The sequence below is a fragment of the Monodelphis domestica genome, chromosome 4 (genome assembly GCF_027887165.1).
Source record: "Monodelphis domestica isolate mMonDom1 chromosome 4, mMonDom1.pri, whole genome shotgun sequence".
NCBI lineage: Eukaryota > Metazoa > Chordata > Mammalia > Didelphimorphia > Didelphidae > Monodelphis > Monodelphis domestica.
In genome coordinates, this window is record NC_077230.1 from 399,756,161 (window position 1) to 399,774,732 (window position 18,572).

At 56.4% G+C, this 18,572-nt stretch overlaps 1 protein-coding gene across 2 annotated transcripts in view; it reads right to left on the reverse strand.

The window, feature by feature from the left end:
- Positions 1-13,338: 13,338 nt before the first annotated feature.
- Positions 13,339-18,572, reverse strand: part of PEX14 (peroxisomal biogenesis factor 14) — a 152,781-nt gene continuing 147,547 nt past the window's right edge. For both annotated transcript variants that reach the window (XM_056795781.1, XM_056795782.1), the window contains exons 8-9: positions 15,176-15,267; positions 13,339-14,250 (exon numbers count right to left, since the gene is read on the reverse strand). In XM_056795781.1, the coding sequence (XP_056651759.1) occupies positions 13,788-14,250; positions 15,176-15,267 (555 nt within the window). In that variant the 3' untranslated portion in view covers positions 13,339-13,787. The remainder of the gene's footprint in view (positions 14,251-15,175; positions 15,268-18,572) is intronic.

An 18,572-nucleotide genomic window follows, 5' to 3' on the forward strand; every position in this document is an offset into this window, starting at 1 on the left:
CAGGGAAGGGTTCCATTTTCAGTTCAATGAACATTAAGCTCCTACTGTGTGCCAGGCACCGTGCCAAGGCTGGGGACAGAAAGAGGGACAGAAGACAGTCCCTGCCCTCAAGGAGCTTGTGATGGAATAGGGGAGAGGCAGGAGAAATGGGAGGTCCTGAACAGAGGGAGGGCTTCCTGCAGGGAAGCCCAGGGATGGAGGGGCTTCTTTCAGGGTCACGTGGGAGCCCTGCCACTGGATGGAAGCTGCAGGCTGAAATGGATGGGAATTCCCAGAGGCGCCCGCCTGCGCCAGGGGTCTCAGCCCTGATACTTTGGCCCTTAAGCGCTGAGGGTGGCGGGTGTGCCAGACCCCACACACCGGATGGAGAGGGGAGGAGGAGGAGGAGGAAGGGCTTGCCCCCTGCTCTTCCCGGGCCATGGATGCCAGGGAGCCCAGATAGTCAGCCCAGCTTCCGGTGCTTGCCTCATCCACCTCGCTGCCCGCTCCCTTCCTGCAGAGACCTGCCCATGGGCGGGAACGGCATATACCCGGATCCGGATGTTGACTGAACTCCTGGCTGGAACACCGGGTTGTATAACTGGCCGCTGAGCCCCCTGGAGCCAGCCCGGAGCCATTGGCGTCCCCCGAGCCCTGGAGGGGGTCACGGGGGAGCCTGCAAGGAGGATGGAGAGTGCCCAGAGCTCTGGCCGGCTTCAAGACCTCAGAAGGACCCCAAGGGGCCATTCTAGGCTCCCCAACCTCCTCCTTTCTTCTTAAACCCTCACTTTCCATCTTAGAACCAACCCCGTGTGTTGGCTCCAAGGCAGAAGGGCGGTCTGGGCTAGGCAATGGGGGTGAAGGGACTTGCCCAGACGCCAGGAAGTGCGTGGGGACAGATTTGAGCCTGCCTGGCTCTCCATCCACTGAACCTCCTTAGCTGCTCCCTCAACCTCCTCATTTTACAGAGAAAGAAACTGAGGCCCAGGGACAGGGGGAGCAGGGCAGGGATTTGAACCCCAGCCCTCCCACTCCAAATCCTTTTGCTTCGGCCATGTTTCCCTGGACGTGGGGTTTCCTCCTGTTGGTGATTTCCATCTCCTGTCTAGCCTCGGCCATGAGCCTTGGACGAAAGATGGCTTTGGGTCCGGGTGGCTTTCCGGAAGAGTTCTAGGATTAATAGATGTAAAACTTGCCGGGACCCCAGAAGCCATCTGGTCCTACCTCCTCCCCCCACCCCCCACCGAGGAGGAGACGGAGGCCCGCTGAATTAAGTGGCTTGTCCAAGGTCCCATCGAGAAAGAAAAGAGCGCAGATGGCATTTGCACCCAGAGCCTCCGACTCTATGAGGTGTCGGGCTGACGCTTTCCAAGGATTCTCGCCAGGACCGTGGCAGCGTCCGATGATTGATGGTCAAAAGGGATGTTCCTATTGATTACGAACATTCTTTCAGCAGGAGTAACATTTAAAGCAACGCACAGCCTCCAGCGCATAGTAGGTGGTTTAAAAATGCATGTTCCCCGCCGCCACCGCGGCGTCTTCCCCTCAGAAAATGTCCGGTCTGCGCTGCCCCTCCCGAGCCCCGAACACTTGGCTCCAGCTCCCAGCCATCCCAGTACAGCCCCGCGCATGCTCTCTGGCCACACGCGGGTCTGACAAGCACGCGCACTTCCCAGCCCGTGAACACGTTGGTCAGGTTGGAACTCGTCTGTTTGTGGAGATCTTGATTCTGTTCAATAAAACAGTGACTAATTTACGAGAGAAAATACAAGTTCAACAAATTAAAACCATTAGGGCTATTTTTGGGGGGTGGAGAGATGGGAGAGGAGGGCGGGGGGAGTAGGGGGGGTTCTGGGAGGGGGCGGGGTCCCTGGGGTCGGGCCACCATTGAACCAAGACGAAGCTTCCCATGGGGGAAAGGAGCCCCCAGAGGGGCGTCCTACTCCTGCAAGCTCTCCCACATGCCTTTCTAGGGGATGGAGGTGGGACTTCGAAGCCCGGAGGACCGGCTGCTCTGGGTCCAAGGCACCGAAGGCGGAGGAGAGGGCAGCCCCGGTCCCGGGCGAGCTCTTTCAGGTCCTGGACAAGATGGCGGGGAAGGTTTGCCCAGTTCTGGGCCTCCTCCATCCCGTTCCAGGCAGCCTTCCAGAACCCCTGAACTCTAGAGTCTTCTCTCCCCGATTATTCCCCAACTCTCCTCTCTCTCTGTCTCTGAGTCATTTCCCATCTCTCCTCTCTCTGTCTGTCTCTGAGTTATTTCCCATCTCTCCCTTCTGTCTCTGAGTCATTTCCCATCTCTCCTCTCTCTGTCTGTCTCAGTTATTTCCCATCTCTCCCTTCTGTCTCTGAGTTATTTCCCATCTCTCCTCTCCGTCTCTTGAGTTATTTCCCATCTCTCCATTCCATCTCTTGAGTTATTTCCCATCTCTCCTCTCTCTCTCTCTGTCCCCATGTCTCTGTTATTTCCCATCTCTCCTCTCATTTCCCATCTCTCCTCTCTCTCTCTGTCCCCATGTCTCTGTTATTCCCCATCTCTCCTCTCTGTCGCTGTCTCTTGAGTTATTTCCCATCTCTCCATTCTGTCTCTTGAGTTATTTCCCATCTCTCCATTCTGTCTCTTGAGTTATTTCCCATCTCTCCATTCTGTCTCTTGAGTTATTCCCCATCTCTCCTCTCTGTTGCTGTCTCTTGAGTTATTTCCCATCTCTCCATTCTGTCTCTTGAGTTATTTCCCATCTCTCCATTCTGTCTCTTGAGTTATTCCCCATCTCTCCATTCTGTCTCTTGAGTTATTTCCCATCTCTCCTCTCCTTCTCTTGAGTTATTTCCCATCTCTCCTCTCCGTCTCTTGAGTTATTTCCCATCTCTCCTCTCCGTCTCTTGAGTTATTTCCCATCTCTCCTCTCCGTCTCTTGAGTTATTTCCCATCTCTCCTCTCCGTCTCTTGAGTTATTTCCCATCTCTCCATTCTGTCTCTTGAGTTATTTCCCATCTCTCCTCTCCGTCTCTTGAGTTATTTCCCATCTCTCTATTCTGTCTCTTGAGTTATTTCCCATCTCTCCTCTCCGTCTCTTGAGTTATTTCCCATCTCTCCTCTCCGTCTCTTATTTCCCATCTCTCCTCTCCGTCTCTTGAGTTATTTCCCATCTCTCCTCTCCGTCTCTTGAGTTATTTCCCATCTCTCCTCTCCGTCTCTTATTTCCCATCTCTCCTCTCCGTCTCTTGAGTTATTTCCCATCTCTCCTCTCTCTCTCTCTGTCCCCATGTCTCTGTTATTTCCCATCTCTCCTCTCTCTGTCTGTCTCAGTTATTTCCCATCTCTCCTCTCTGTCTCTTGAGTTATTTCCCATCTCTCCTCTCATTTCCCATCTCTCCTCTCTCTGTCTGTCCCCATGTCTCTGTTATTTCCCATCTCTCCTCTCTCTCTCTCTGTTCCCATGTCTCTGTTATTTCCCATCTCTCCTCTCTCTGTCTGTCTCAGTTATTTCCCATCTCTCCTCTCTGTCTCTTGAGTTATTTCCCATCTCTCCTCTCATTTCCCATCTCTCCTCTCTCTCTCTGTCCCCATGTCTCTGTTATTTCCCATCTCTCCTCTCTCTCTCTGTCCCCATGTCTCTGTTATTTCCCATCTCTCCTCTCATTTCCCATCTCTCCTCTCCTCTCCCTCCATTCCTGGCCTCTCCCATTGCATGGGGAGCTCCTCGAGGGCATGGATGGTCTTTTGTCTCTTCTGTATCCTCAGCCAGGTGCCTGGTACACAGCAGGTGCTTAATAAATGTTTGTTTGTTCATCGGTTGCATGGGTGTGGCTGGCTCCCTGGAAGGGCCACCAGCTTGGTGAGGGGGCGATGGGAGGCGAAGTGGCCTCCGGGGAGACCTTATCGTAAGCACGCCGCCCAATGGGGGTGCCCCGGCCATGAACCAGGGGTTTGCCTTGCCCTCGCGAGGGGGCACAAGGGGTCGCTGCCAGCCCACAGCAGCTTTTGGCCCCGGAAGCCCGGCGTCGCCTGAGGTTCGTCCCTCATCGTCAGCGGGGGGTGCGGAGCGGTGACAGTGCGGCTCCCTTTGGCTGCTGGGAGATGCGGTAAAACGTGTTCTCATTGGGGGCTTCCTTAGATGTGGAGGCGAAGAGCCTCCTCCGGCCCAACCGCGGCTAATTCCAGAGTTTTGTAACTTCTCGGAAAGAGCGAAAACCACCCCCCACCCGAGGCCTGCGGAGCAAGCCCAGCCGGCCAGCAGGACCTCGAGCCCGACCCTCCCCCCCCCCCCCCCCGCAGCCCCCAGTGTGTGCTCTCCCCCTCCCCCACCTGCCAAACAAGGAAGGCCCCAGACCCCGCTTAGAGGACAGCTAGTCAGGGCCCTCTTATTCTACAGGGGAGGAAACTGAGGCCCCAGTCAGGGCCAGGGTTGGAAAACAGGTCCTCTGCCTGGGAATCTGGGTCTCTTTCCACTAGATCCTTGGGATGAATGGGTGCCCTCCGGGGACAAGAAAGTGGCACAAGGGAAAGAGTGCTGGGCCTAGAGAGCCCAAGACACGAGTTCAAATCCAGCCTTGCTATGGGCAAGTCACCTAACTGCTGCCTGCCTCAGTACCTACTTCCCAGAGCTGTTGTTGAGATTTCTTTTCCACCCCCTAGCATATTTGTAAAGCCTAAGTGGCTTACCGGTTTCTGTCTGCCTCAGTTTCCCCAAACATAAAATGGAGGTAATTCTAGTACCTCCTAGAGCTATTGTGAGGGTCAAATAAGATTTCTCCCCGCCCCGATAATATTTCTAAAGCTTAAGTGGCTTTTCTGCTGTCTGCCTCAGTTTACCCAAATGTAAAATAGGGGTAACAATAGTACTTGCCTCCTAGAGCTGTTGTGAGGGTCAACTATGAGATTTCATTCATTCTTTCTTTCTTTCATAAGATATTTTCATAGCTTAAGTGGTCTAACTTCTGCCTGCCTTAGTTTCTCCAAATATAAAATGGGGGACTAATAGGACCTACCTTCCAGAGCGGTGGTAAGGGTCAAATAAGGTATCTTTTTTTCCTAAGATAATGTTTCTAAAATGGAAGTCGCTTACTCACTGCCTGCCTCAGTTTCCCCAAATATGAAATGGGGAGAATCACCCTGCCTGCCTTCCAGAGGATTAAATGAGTATTTCTGACTGGCCCAGAGTGGGTGTTCTCTCAGTTTTTCTCCCCATTTCCCAGGGCGTTTCAGGGCTGGACGGGGCTCCCTGGAAGATCTTGGGGCTCTGAACCTGAGGAGCCATGGAGAGATGCTGAAATAAAGCGGCCAGGAAAAGCTAAGAACCCGCATCTGGCCCAAATCCCTCCTTTGACAAATAAAGAAACGGAGGCTCGTGGAAGCGTCCAAGATGGAAGCAGGGACACCAGGCCGGACTTCCGAGGACCGGCTGGCTCTGCCTGGAAGCTCCCCACCTTCTCTGCAAAGCGGAGACCTGGGGGGCTCCCCGGGGGCCAGGGGGTGCCCCGCCACTCAGGGCTTCAAAGGGATCTTTTAAAAGGACCATAAAACCTCCTCCAGCCTTTCCCCAGGAACGCGGCTTCCAAGAGCTCCATTGAAGTCCATTCGGAGGGTTTGTGGCGGATCCAAGCCGAGTCCCGAGCCTGGAGGTGCTTTTAAACGAGTTTCATATAAATTTGAAAAAATGTGAGCAAACAAGTACCCTTTTTTTTGGACTGGGCTTTGGGTGGAGCAGACAGACTCCTTCCCTGGCCCGGGAGGTCCAGCAGAGGCAGGGGGTGAGCCCCCCGGCCCCCAGTGTGTGCGAGGGTGCTGGGGGGGCAGGAAAAGCCAGATGCCGCCACCCCCCCCCACACACACACAGGACGGCCGGAGCATTGGCGGGTGACCGAGTGCCTGCCAGGATGCCCGGGTGCGAGTGTGAGAGCGCGTGTGCCGGCATGTGAGCCTCCAGCGCCTGATCACGTATAAACAGCACCCTGGAAGGCAGCCACGCTCCGGCTTGGCCTCCCCTCCGTGGGGGTTGGGGGGAGGGGGAGAGGCCGGGCCACAGAGCCGGAGCACAAGGAGGAGGCGGCGAGGGCGGCCTTCTTCCCTCCTGCCCTGGCCCGGCTCCGTCCACACGCGGCTTTCTTCTCCTCCCGTTCTCTTGGCAGAGACTGTTTTAAACAAACAGATGAAGAAACGCGAAGGATTCAAGTAAACTCTTAAAGACGAGGCCGACGGGCCAGTCAAAGAGCTTCAGTGGGGGGCTCCCGCCAAAGGCTGCTGCTCCAGCCCCACTGAGTGCACCCCAGCACCCAGCAGTGCCCAAAGGCCACCAGAGCATTCATTCATTCATTCAAAGAGGGGGGCAGCGGGGTGGCTCAGGGAATGGAGAGCCAGGCCTCCAGAGGGGTGGTCCTGGGTCCAAATGTGGCCTCAGACACTTCCCAGCTGTGTGACCCTGGGCAAGTCACTTGACCCCCATTGCCCAGCCCTTAGCACTCTTCTGCCTTGGAACCAATACACAGTACTGACTCCAAGACGGAAGGTGAGGGTTAAAAACAAACAAATAAATAAAACTAAAACCCAACCCCGGAGACAGACACCCAAATAAACGAGGGATGACTCCTGTGTTTTCTTCTGGATTTCCGCTCCCACGGTTCTTTCTCTGGAGAGGGAGAGTTTTCTTCTCCTTCATTCCTCAGAGCACGATAGTATTCCATCACCATCACAGACCACGATGTGTTTGGCCATTCCCCCTCGTTTCCAATTTTTTTTTTGCCCAGGCCATTCATTTAAAACCACCTTCTCCGTGTCGAAATGGAGGCTCGGAGGCTGTCAGTGACTTATCCAAGGAGCTTCTTCCCTACATCAGATTCCCAAGACCATCTCTTTGGAGCTTTGAGGTCATCCTCCGGACGTCCAGGGAGAAGTGATTTGCCCAGGCTGGAATCCCGGAGGACATCACAAATTTATAGGCTCGAAAAGTGGAACGGAGGAGGAGAGAAGAGCAGGACAAGCAGAACCGGGAGAACTCGGTGCTCAGCTACCGCAACACTGTGGGATGATCCTCTGGGAAAGACATGGCTCCTCTCAGCGATGCCCCGCGGAGGGACAAGGAAGGCTCTCCGCCCCCAGAGAAAGAGCCCTGGGGACCAGGATGCAGATCGAGGCCGGCATGCCATTTTTTTGCTTTAGTTGATCTGGGTTTGGGTTTTCTATGTAGATTCTCTTACAAAAATGAACAATGTGGAAATAAAAACAATTCGACAAGGAAATGAGGAGCGGAAGGATTCCAGGAAAAGCTGGAAAGGTCTGCGTGAACGGATGCAAAGCGAAATAAGCAGAACCGGAAGCACTGTGTGCAGCATGGTCCCTGGGCCAGACGCTCGATCCGGCACAGTTCTGAGGGACAAAGCGGGCTCTCCAGCTCCTGAGAAGCCCGAATGCAGAGGGGTTTCCACTTTAGTTTATGTAAATGTTTTTATTTGGAGGTTTGGGTGTTAATCTAAGTATTCTCTTACAACAATGGCCAAAATGGAAGTCAACCTAACGGATCAGCCCAGTGCAAACATCAAGATATGGAAATAGAGTTTGATCAAGGACACATATATAACCCAGTGGGGCTATGGGAGAGGGGGAGGGGAGGGGAGGGAGGGAAAGAACACGATTCTTGTAGCTAAGGAAAAATATTCTAAATTGAACACAAAATTTTCAAAAAAAAATTTTTAATGAAAAAATAGAAGTCAATTTTGCATGAGAATACATTTTTAACCTGGATCAAATTGCCTACCATCTCCAGAAGAGAAGAGGGAAAGGAGGGATGGAGACCATTTGGATCTTTTAAGTTCAGAAAACATATGTTGAAAATTGTTATTATGTGCAATTGGGAATTAAAATTTTTTATTTAAAATTTTAAAAGAAAAAGATTTTTTATTTTTTTTTTAAATGAAAGAAAAGTTGAGCTGGAAAAAATCATCCTGGAGAAAAAAAAAAACCAAGGCCCTAAGGATTCAGTGACTTTGCCCATGGTCCAATAGCTATAAAGCAGTGGAGTCAGGATTTGAATTCAGGACCCCCAGCTCCAAATCCTCTTTCCACCGTAGCCACAAAGGACGCTGGCCTCAGGGAGACACCAGAAATAGCAAGAAGGAAGAGAACAACTATCTGGTCAAAGCCCATAGAACGCTGATTGGCTCAGTTCATGATGGAGAACTACTTAAAACAGCTTCCACTAAAAAACCCAGCCAGCCCCTTCTTCCCACCCCCCCCCAACTCTGGACCCCGAATCTCCAGCAAAGCGCCGACCAGCCGAAGGGATGTTCTCGAACTGGCAGCCCAGGCTCCCGGCTGGGAAATTGGGTGTGCGGCTTGGGGACGGCAGCTTCTGGCAAGTCGAGACCCCTCCATGGATGGATGTTTATTCTCTTCACACTCTGGTCACTGGTCCTACCCTTCGAGCCTCCTCTCCATGCAGGCTTCTTGGCTTTTCCTCCTTCCCACCAAGACTCGCCTCCAAAGTCCCCCTCTAAGGGAGGCCCTTCCGCAGTCCCCACCTCCAAAGGGACCTCCCGCCCCCTTTCTCTGAATCTTGTCCTCATTGACAGACTGTCATCGCCCCAGCACGGTTTTTCCTTCGTTCGTTCATTCATTCATTCATTCATTCATTCATTCATTCATTCACTCGTTCATTCGTTCATTCATTCATTCACTCATTCACTCATTCATTCATTCATTCATTCATTCATTCATTCACTCATTCATTCATTCATTCATTCACTCACTCATTCATTCATTCATTCATTCATTCATTCATTCATTCACTCATTCATTCATTCACTCGTTCATTCGTTCATTCATTCATTCATTCATTCATTCATTCACTCATTCATTCATTCATTCATTCATTCATTCATTCATTCATTCATTCGTTCGTTCATTCATTACGTGCCAGGCACGCTCTGTTCTAGGTACCAGACATACAGTGGTTGCCTTCAGGAAGCTCATGTTCTACCAGGACGGTGATGGGAGGAGGCGCTTGGACAGCATTTAATACAAGATAAAGGAGGAGGGGAAAAGAAAGCAAATGGTAACCATTACAATTGGACCCTGGGCAAGCGGGCATCTAGCTGGACCGAGCATTGGACCGGGCATCGGGAAGACACGAGTTCAAATTCAGGTCCCAGAGACATGGGCCTTGGACGAGTCATTTCACCTCCATTTGCCCATATAATCCACTAGAGAAGGAATGGCAAACCACCGCGGAATCTTTGCAAGGAAATCCCAGAGACGGCGAGGCCTGAATACCAGGATTGGAAAAGAAACTTTGGGTTCAACGACCCTATTTCTGAGCGTCTCGGGGGAATCCTGAGTTCAGTAGCCGGAGCAACAGAGGGTCGGGCAGCCACAAGAAGGAACGCAGGGAGGGAGGCCCCCAGGCCCGGCGCCCAACCCCCACCTCAGAGGGATTTCTCTCCCTCCCCATCCAAAGCGGAGCCAGCATCCACCCAGAGGAGGAGGAGAGGGAAGGTGCTGCGGGCTGGGAGAGACCCTGAAGGGAGGGCGCCTGGGCCAAGCCCCCGGGCCATTTCTCCCCTGAGCGCCAATCGGCCAACAGAAATTGTAATTGAGTTTAATAATCTCCCCCTTCCAAAGAGAGCCAGACAGCCGCTTCCTGCTGCTCACTTCTGCCCCATTCCAAATATTTTTACCTTATTTGGATGAAATGTATTATTTTTCTAATGAAAGGCCTTTTTTTTCCAAAGGGCGGTTTTCCCCCCTCTGTCCAGCTGCTGCCTTTATTAGGTAGTGTTCGTGCTGTTTTGGGGATGGGTTTTCTTCCCTGAATTCATGCCTGCCTCCCTCCCTGCCTCTCCCTTTCCCTCCTCTCTCCATCTGTCTGTCTGTCTCTCTCCCCCTCCACCAGACACCCCCTTGATTTCTTTTCTTTAACCCCTCACCTTCCGTCTTAGAGTAAGGGCGAGGCAATGGGGGTCAAGTGACTTGCCCAGGGTCACACGGCTGGGAAGCGTCTGAGCTCACATTTGCACCCAGGACCTCCCGTCTCTAGGCCTGGCTCTATCCACTGAGCCACCCAGCTGCCCCCCGATGTCTCTCCCTCAGCCACTGCCCCTCCGGAGCCCTCGGGGTGGGTCTGGGGGAGCCGGTTCTAAAGGCACTTGTCATTGTCCTGGAGGTGCATCTGGGAGGAAGCAGGCAGGGCGAGGGCCCCCCCGGGAGATCAGTAACGGTGACTCCCTTTGCAGGTGGGGAAACTGAGGCCGGGAGCTTGAAGCACCGCTCCTGCCATGCCATACAGCAGGGTCAAAGGCAGCCTGGCCAGGCCCTCGAGACCGGCCCAAGGCAAGCGCGGCTTCGGAGCGAGACGCCTCCCACACTGGCCGCCCGGCCAGACACTCGTCACCTGCTGCTGCCCCCAGACCTCCGCTTGTTCCGGTCTCTCCTCGGCCCCTGCCCAGCTCCCGGAACGCAGGCCCGAGCTCGGAGCCTCCTCGTCTCCCTTAGGCCGGCCCAAGCGCTTCCGGCCCCTCCATCCCTCACACCCTGTGCGGGTCTGCCAGTGGGGCTCCACGCCGAGGGGCAGAGATGGGGGGGCCGCTTTCCCCCGCTCCTGTCCTGCCAGCTTGGGCGCCCTCTAAGACACTTCCCAAGTCAAGGCGGGCCTCGGACCCTTCCCCGCGGGGCGGCCCCTGGCCTCGCCCCGACCGCGCTTCCCCCCAAAACGATACACAGCAGAGACTCTGCGACAAAGTCAGGTTTGACAAAAAGAAGACAAAGGGAACGTCGAGACCCTGGGGGGGGGGGGAGCCGCGCGGTTTGTCCGTCTGGGCCCGAACGATCCGGATGTTGATTCCTGCAAACGATTTCTGTCCCGGAAGTGACGGCTCAGAGAAGGGAGTCCCCCCGGCCACGGCCACAATAGCAGGCCACGTGGAAGCCTGCGCTGGGAGCCCGGCCTCAACCCCGGGTCTGCCTCTGGGCCTTGGGTGCTGCTCCTACGACGGACGTGCCGTCCTCAGACCTTCCCGAGACCTGCAGAGGCCTCCTTCTGCCAATGCACGGCGGGGGGACAGGTGGGAGCCCCGAGGAAATGGACCAAGAGAGGACCAGGAAGGGATGGCCCAATCGCCCGGGGGGGGGCTGGGGCTGTTCCAACAGGTTCTGGGGTCTCCAGGAGGGGCATCCAGTTGGACCTTGACCCGCTGCCCCGGGATCTTTCTATTGGAGGGTCCCAGGGGCGCCCTTCCTACCCTGCCACCCTAAAGGTGCCCCCAACTCTCAGAGACTCAGGAACCTTGAAAAGGGAAAAAATGGTGGTAGGACCCCCGGCTGATGAGGCCTCGTCCTGAGGAGCCCCCCTTATCCTCTCTCCCTCCTCGCGCTGGCACCCCTCCTGGGTCTCTCCCTTCATCCTGGCAGAACTCACGGAATCCGCCGCTGCCGTCCTGGCCATAGGTCCGTCTGTCCCTGCCGCTGTCGTGCCTGGGATGGGAGGGCCGAAGCCCTCCGGGAAGCCCACAGTCCGAGGCCCCCCCTCTCCCTCCCACAGGCTGTGGTCGGAGCGACGGCTGCCATTATCCGGGCCAGGCCTGTCTCGGCCCCGGGCGCGTCTCAGCTGCAGAAATGCGCCCGTTCTCGCAGCCCCCTTTGAGGTAAAGGAGGAGCAGCTGGAGGGCTGAAGGGGGGGGCTGGGCCAGGGAAGAGAAGGCTTCGGGGGCCATGGGGGGGGCCACGACGGCTATTTGATTTGGTGCCCGAAGGCAGAGCCAGGCGCCGCGAGAGTCCACTGCAAAGACGTAACTGCGGTGCAGAAAAGGTTCCTCCATCCACCCACGAGCACTTCCTTAAGAGGGTGCCGGCCAGGTGCTGGCACCAAAGGACAGTCTGGAGCTCCTGACTTCCTGCAGAGATGTTCACGCTGCAATGGGGAAGCCGGTCAATGGAAGGAAGGTGCAGACGCGGCAGCCGGGCACAGCGGCCGCGGAGGGGGAAGGTCGTGCCCAACTCTGACTTCTCCAGGGCTTTCCTGGCAGGGGCTGGGCTTTGTGCGCCGCCTCCTTCTCCAGGTGCTCTTGTGGACGAGGAAGCCGAGGCAAACAGGGCTACGTGACTTTCCCCGGCCCCCCAGCTTGAGGGCCTGAGACCAGATTTGAACTCGGGTGCCAGCAACCTCAGTGGTACAAGGGAGCCAGGGGAGGGCAGGGCAGAGGAACGTGGGATCATGGAAAGAGCCACACCCAGGCTGAGTCCCCCGTGACCAGCCTTTTCCCAGAGCCTCCGTCCTCTGTGAAATGGAGCCGATCCGGCCAGCATCCCTGAAGGGGAAGCCGCTCCCGCTGGCTGCCACTCTGTTGGGACACCTTCCGTCCTCCAGGGATGAATGGCATGAGGCCGCGTGGCAAACGTCCAGAGCGAGGCCCCCCGTGCTCCATCCCCCATAAGGGTGCCCCGAAGGGAGCCCCCAGCAGCGCTGCGCCTCCCCCACAGCGACCCCGGCCATCCCAGGTTCCGCCTTTCCTTTCTGGAGCTCGTTCAGGGCAGCGGCCGCCTGGCCTCCCCCGGCCTCTCTCTGGTCAGCGAGCTGAGGATGCCCAGCCGGACCCTTAGAGCCAGCCTCCTCCGCCTCGAGGCCACGTGAGAGAGGCCTGAGGAGGCGGGAAATCCAGGGGCGAAGGAAGAAGGGGGGGGAGGCTGGGGCGATCCGGAGCCCCCGAGCTCGCCTCTCCCCAGCCACTGTCCGGCCTCCTTTCTTGGCCAGGCCACGGGAGGCGGGTTCAGGAGGGGGAAAGCCAGGACGCTCTTTTTGCAAAGAAAAGTTGTTTTTAAAACGGGATGAATGAGGTGCCAGAGAAGAGCCAACGCACTGCAGAGGCCTTGGCTGCGCCGACTTGGCTTTTGGGTGCGCTGCCCGGTGCGGCCGGGGGTGGGGGCTCCCCCTTTCTGACTGTGGACATGACAGGGAGCAGCAGCAGCAGCAGCAGCAAGGGGAGGGGAGGGAAGAGAACATTCATCCATTTAAGGAAGGAGAGAGCCTCCGTCCTGCAGGTCTATATACAGTAACAGGCGCCCCCCGCCCCCAGCCCCCGGTTCCTGGACCTCCAGGAAATCCCTGTTTTCAGGAAGCAGCTCAGGCGGGCCAGCGCCGGGGCAGGAACAGCGGGCCGGAGACCGAGGGCCCGGGTTCAAGTTCCAGCTTGGTGCCTTCTAAAAGCACGACTGAGCGTGGGGGGGTCTCGGGGCGCCTCTTCTGCTTCTGAAAGCGGTGGGTTCATCTTTGGGCCGAGCCTGCGGCCAGGCAGCCCCCAAAAGTGATCCCCGCCATGCCGCCCGCCCCCCGCGACCCCCCCCGCGGCTCGGAGACAAGGAAAGCGGAGGCGGGGTTAAATAGTGGTAACTCCTATTTATTACAATTATGTACAGTCGTCTCTTATAGTCTGAATCTATACATGATCACACGGCAGGCTCGCTTTCTCGGGGAGGGCAGAGACTCCGATGGCGGAAAGGGCTCGGCCGCGGCGCCTGCGTCCCCTTCGGGCCGGCTCAGAACATGATGGGGCCGCCCCGAGCGCGGGGAGAGGCCGGGAGGACAGCCCGAGGGGCGGAGGGGGCCTCCCCGGAGGTCACGAGGACGTGGGGGCTGGGGGGGGCCGCTCCAGCAGCAGCTCCGTCTCCCCGGGGCAGGGCTGAGGAGGCGTCGCGTGCGCAGTGTTAAAGGCCCGACGTCCCGGGGCCGTGCCCAGCCCAGCTCCAAGGCCGGGCAGGCGGAAGAATGAGGTGGAGCGGGGCTGCCAGGGCAGGAGGCCCGGGCTGGCGAGGGCCCCGGGACGGCCTAGTCGATCTCGTTCTCGTTGCTGGCCCCCTCGGGTCTCCGCAGCTTCTCCACCTGCTCGTTGATCTGCCCGTCGCCCCCTCTCCGGTCCTCGGTCTGGACGGCCAGACAGTCCTCGTCCACGCGGCTGCCGTCGTCCTCCTCGTCGTCGTCGTCGTCCTCGTCGTCGTCCTTGTCCTCCCGCTTCTCCTCCTCGCCCTGCACCTCCATGCGCACCTGGCCCTTGACGTCGATGACCGCCTCGGCCTCCTCCTCGGGGCCCAGCAGGTGGTAGCTGCCTTTGGCCCCCTCCGGGCTGTGGTTCTCCTTCACGGGCGACGACGAGGCCGACTCGTTGCTGACGGGCGAGATGTCACTGCTGCTGTTGTGGTTGGCCACGGTGGGGTTGGAGGGAGACGACGACTTCACCGAGATCTGCCAGGAGGGGATCTTGGGGGCGGACGGGGACGGCGGGAACTGCCTCCTGGGGGACAGAGAGAAGTGGGGAGCTCCGGGTTAGGGGGGCTTCCAGAGCCCCCCAGAATCCAAGGGAAATCCAGCTAAAGGCCCTGACGTGTGGCCCCTCCTACGTGATCCGAAGAAGGGGGCCCGGAAGCTGGGGGGGCTAAGGGGGGCCCGGAAGCTAGGGGGGCCGAGGGGGGCCCGGCAGCTGGGGGGGCCGAGGGGGGCCCAGAAGCTGGGGGGGCCGAGGGGGCCCAGAGGCCTCGGCTGTCCAGCTCGGGCTTCTGGGCGGCCGGAGCTAAGGATCTGAATGCTGTGAGAGTGAAAAAGTCAGAAGAAAAACACAAAACTGACCCAAACCCCACCAAAGGGCTCCCCCTGGCCCGGCGCGGCGCAGTGCTCCCCAGGCGCCTGCTCTCGGCCTTTTTTTATCTTTCCAAAAGCACTCATTCGCCGGCTGCCTAAAAACAATGGCTTTCTCTTCCCGCCGGCGCCCTCCCCTCCCCAGAAGGCCGTTGCCAGGGAAGGCCTGTGGGAAATTCAGGGCACGGCCGGGCTCTGGGGGCCTCCTGGGCAGCGGCACAACAAAGGGACGTGAGGGCTCCCCGTCGGCCCACCCCACTCGGAGGGCTCTCCCAGAGACCCCCGGCCTCGGCAGGCTCCTGCCCCCTCCCCCCGGGGGTGCCCGCGGAGGTCTCGTGATCAAAGCGGGGAGGCAGATCCTCCTGGTCGTTTTCCTCTCGTTCATGGGACAAACCCGCCATTTGCAGAAGTGTCGCCGCCTCTTCTACATGGAGGGCTCCGGAAGGGGCTCCCAGGTTTGGGGGATACCAGAAGGAGGGGCGCTGAGGACCCAGCTGGCTCCCCGGGGAAGGAGCCCCAGGGACAGGGCAGGGGACCCTCCCCATCTCGGGCTGCAACCAGGCCCAAGCCCGCTCCCTCCGTACCGGTTCAGGAGGAGGCCTTTTAAGGAATTAATCTCAGACTTGAGTTCGTTTATATTCTGTGACTCCAGGATCCAGTTGGTCGAAGTGGTGGCCTGAAAGACAGAAGGCAGAGGCAGGGTCAAAACTCCGGCCCCCAGCCTGGGCAACGCCAGCAGGGTGCCCCCAGGGACACCTCCCAGGCCCGGGCAAGCTCTCGGGGCGCCCACGGTCACACGGGGAGACGCCGTGTCCGGGAGCGGGGAGGGAGGCCGCACCCGACGGTCCTCTGGCTGGACAAGGCCCGAAGGCCAGAGCTTCCCTGGAGAAGCCATGGGGGGGGGGGGCTCACGATCCCCCCCGGGGGCCGGCCTAGTCGTTTGGCTGAGGAGGGGGCGGATGGCAGACACAAGGGCCCTCGGGGGCTCCCCCAGATGTCAGCACGTGCTGGCGGGGGGCAGCGGCACGAGGGGGTCGGCGTGGGCCGCCCTGCCGGAAGACGGGGATCCACGCGGGCGGAGGAAAGCCGCTTGGGACGGACACGGCGAAGGAGCTTCGCAGCCCGGCTCCTCCCCTCTTTGCAGCCTTCTATGACTATCCCGTCAGGGCCACCTCCTGCCGCCCAGCCTCGGCGCACTCTGGCCTCAGAACCCCAGGTTTCTGGGGACAAGATGGGGGACGCATCACTACTGCAAAGACGAATACGATGGAAGCAGGTCTTGATCAATAACGCTTGTAAAACCAGGGAAGGGCTCGTTGGCTATGGGAGGGGGAGGGGAGGGAAAGAACAGGAATCATGGAACCATAGTCTTAATTAATTAATAAATTAAATAAACCTAAGGGGAAAAAAGAAGGGCAGGTTTTCTTCCAGACTGATCTCAACACGCGCTCTCCTCCGAGGCTACTTTCCTTGTACTGGAAGGTGTGCCGAGTGGGCCCCCCTTAGAGTGCGAACCCCCGGAGGGCAGGGCCTGCTCTGACATTTCTTTGCCCCCCTGGCCCTCGGGCCCAGCCTGGCACCTAGCAAAGGCCCGAGGATCAGCGGATTGATACTTGGCCGCCCTTATTCTGGGCTAAGAGGGGTTGGCATCGAGATAAATAGGGAAACACTAAGACAGCCCCCGGCCCCCCTTGCCGGTGTGAGGCGTTCAAGTGACCAGACCCAAAGGAATCGGAACCAGAGTTGACGGGACGGCCCGGCGCGTGCCAACGATCTTTGAACGCGATCATGCATCCCAAGTGCCACAGGCCTGGGGAAGAGCAGATGTCCCGACTTGCTCTAACAGGAGGAGAGCTGAATGTGCCAGCTCTAAGCAGCCAAGTGGGGAAGGGAGAGAGAGCCAGATCTGAGTTGAAATACAGCCTCAAATCCTTTCTGCCGTGTGACCCTGGCCAAGTCACTTCGCGCTGCTGGCCTCCCGGAGGAGGAAATGACAAGCCCTCCAGTATCTCTGCCAAGAACTCCAAATGGGGTCATGGAGAGTCAGTCGTGAGCACCCTCGAACGAGGCCCGGGCCAGCGTGGCTCTGTCAGGAACAGGCCACGCCGCCAGTTTCTACAGTTCCTCGCCGGTAGTGGCCGCAGCTCTCCAGACGTTTTTCAGGCCGGGCTCCTGCCCTGCCCCCCCCAACCCAGCGCACGGCTTCATGCGAGCTCCTGGCTATCCATCTCCACCTGTGGCCTGGCCAGAGTCCCTGAGGGTAGGCAGAGGAAAACCTCCCCAGACCAAGAGTGCCCCAGTTGTTTTCCCACCATCCTCCAGGATATGCTCTGGATTCTCTCCATCCCTAGCTGCGGAAAGGATGTGGCAATCAATCCATTGTTCCATCAATCCACTAGTATCCCTGAACTTTCTCGCTTCCCCCACTCCTGCCCCCCTCTCCACTATGTGTGGTGTCACCCCTAACAGAGTTCTACTCCCTGAGGGTGAGCCATCTTTGGCTCCCCATAAGAATCTAATGAGGCAGCAGCTGGGTAGCTCAGTGGATGGAGAACCAGGCTTAGAGATGGGAGGTCCTGGGTTCAAATCTGGCCTCAGACCCTTCCCAGCTGTGTGACCCTGGGCAAGTCACTTAATTCTCATTACCTAACCTTTACTGCTCTTCTGCCTTGGAACCAATACACAGTATTGATTCTAAGATGGAAGGTGAGGGTTTAGGGAGGAAAATGAGAATGTCATGAATGCTTTCTCATTCAGCATTGATCCATCCATCAAGGGAAGGATATAAATATCATTTCCCTATATTTTAACAAAGCATCTGACACATAGTCTCATGCTATTCTTGTGGAAAAGGAAAGTTGTAAGCTAAATGACAGCCCAATTAAGTAGATTCTGAACTAGTTAAATGGCTGGACCCAAAGTACAGGAATTAATGGGAAGAAGTACATTTAGAAGGTCTACAATAGAGTGCCTCAGGGATCTATGCTTGATCTTGAACTATTTAACACTTCGATAAAAGACAAAGTCAGTACGTCCCATGCTTATTGATTCCGCGGATGCCAAGCTAGGAGAGAAAACTCACAAATTAGATGACTGAGCCAGGATCCCAAAAAAACCATGAAAGGCTAGAACACTAGCTGGCTTAAATCTAAGAAGGCAAAAAAATATATTTTTAAAGCCATACCTTGTCTTAGAATTAATACTGTGTATTGCTTCCAAGACAGAAGAATGGTAAGGCCTAGACAATGGAGGGTAAGTGACTTGCCCAGGGTCACACAGCTAAGAAGTATCTGAGCCCAGATTTGAATCCAGGGCCTCCTATATCCAGGCCTGGCTCTCTATCCACTGAGCCACCTGGTTGCCCTAGAAGTTGATATTTCTTAGGAAGTCTTCTATTAGAGCTCAACAACAATCCTTGGGAATGAGATGCAGGAATTTAGTAGATAGCTGTCTCAATAAGAGTCAACTATATAATATAGCAGTAGGCCTCTTCCAAAAAAAAAAATAAGTTGCAAGCCTTAGGCTATATTAAAAAGAGGAAAGCCCTGTGATTGGGCTTTGTGGGATAAGTGTCTCGTCCAGAGCTGGAACACTGGGTTCATTTCCAGAAATCCAATTTCATTGTTGTCTTTTGTTGTCACATCCTTGTCCTTTCCACTCACTCCTCCTCACCTCGTTTTCTGAATCCTCTTTTGTAAAAAGAAAAAAATACTTAAGGAAAACTAGCAGATCAGAGATCAGAACTGACATCACACTCCACATTCATAGTTCTTTGCCCCTGTCCCCAGGACAACAGCACATTCTAACATCAGCTCTCCAGGACTCACAACAAGCATTCCTATTAACTGCAATGACCACCTGTAGTGGTCACTATGTCTATTCTCATTCCAGCTCTGCTGACTCCCTTCTACATTTGCTCATACTGGAAGGCCTATGTTTTCCTAAACCCCCCATAATCTTCATTTCTTATGGTACAAAAGA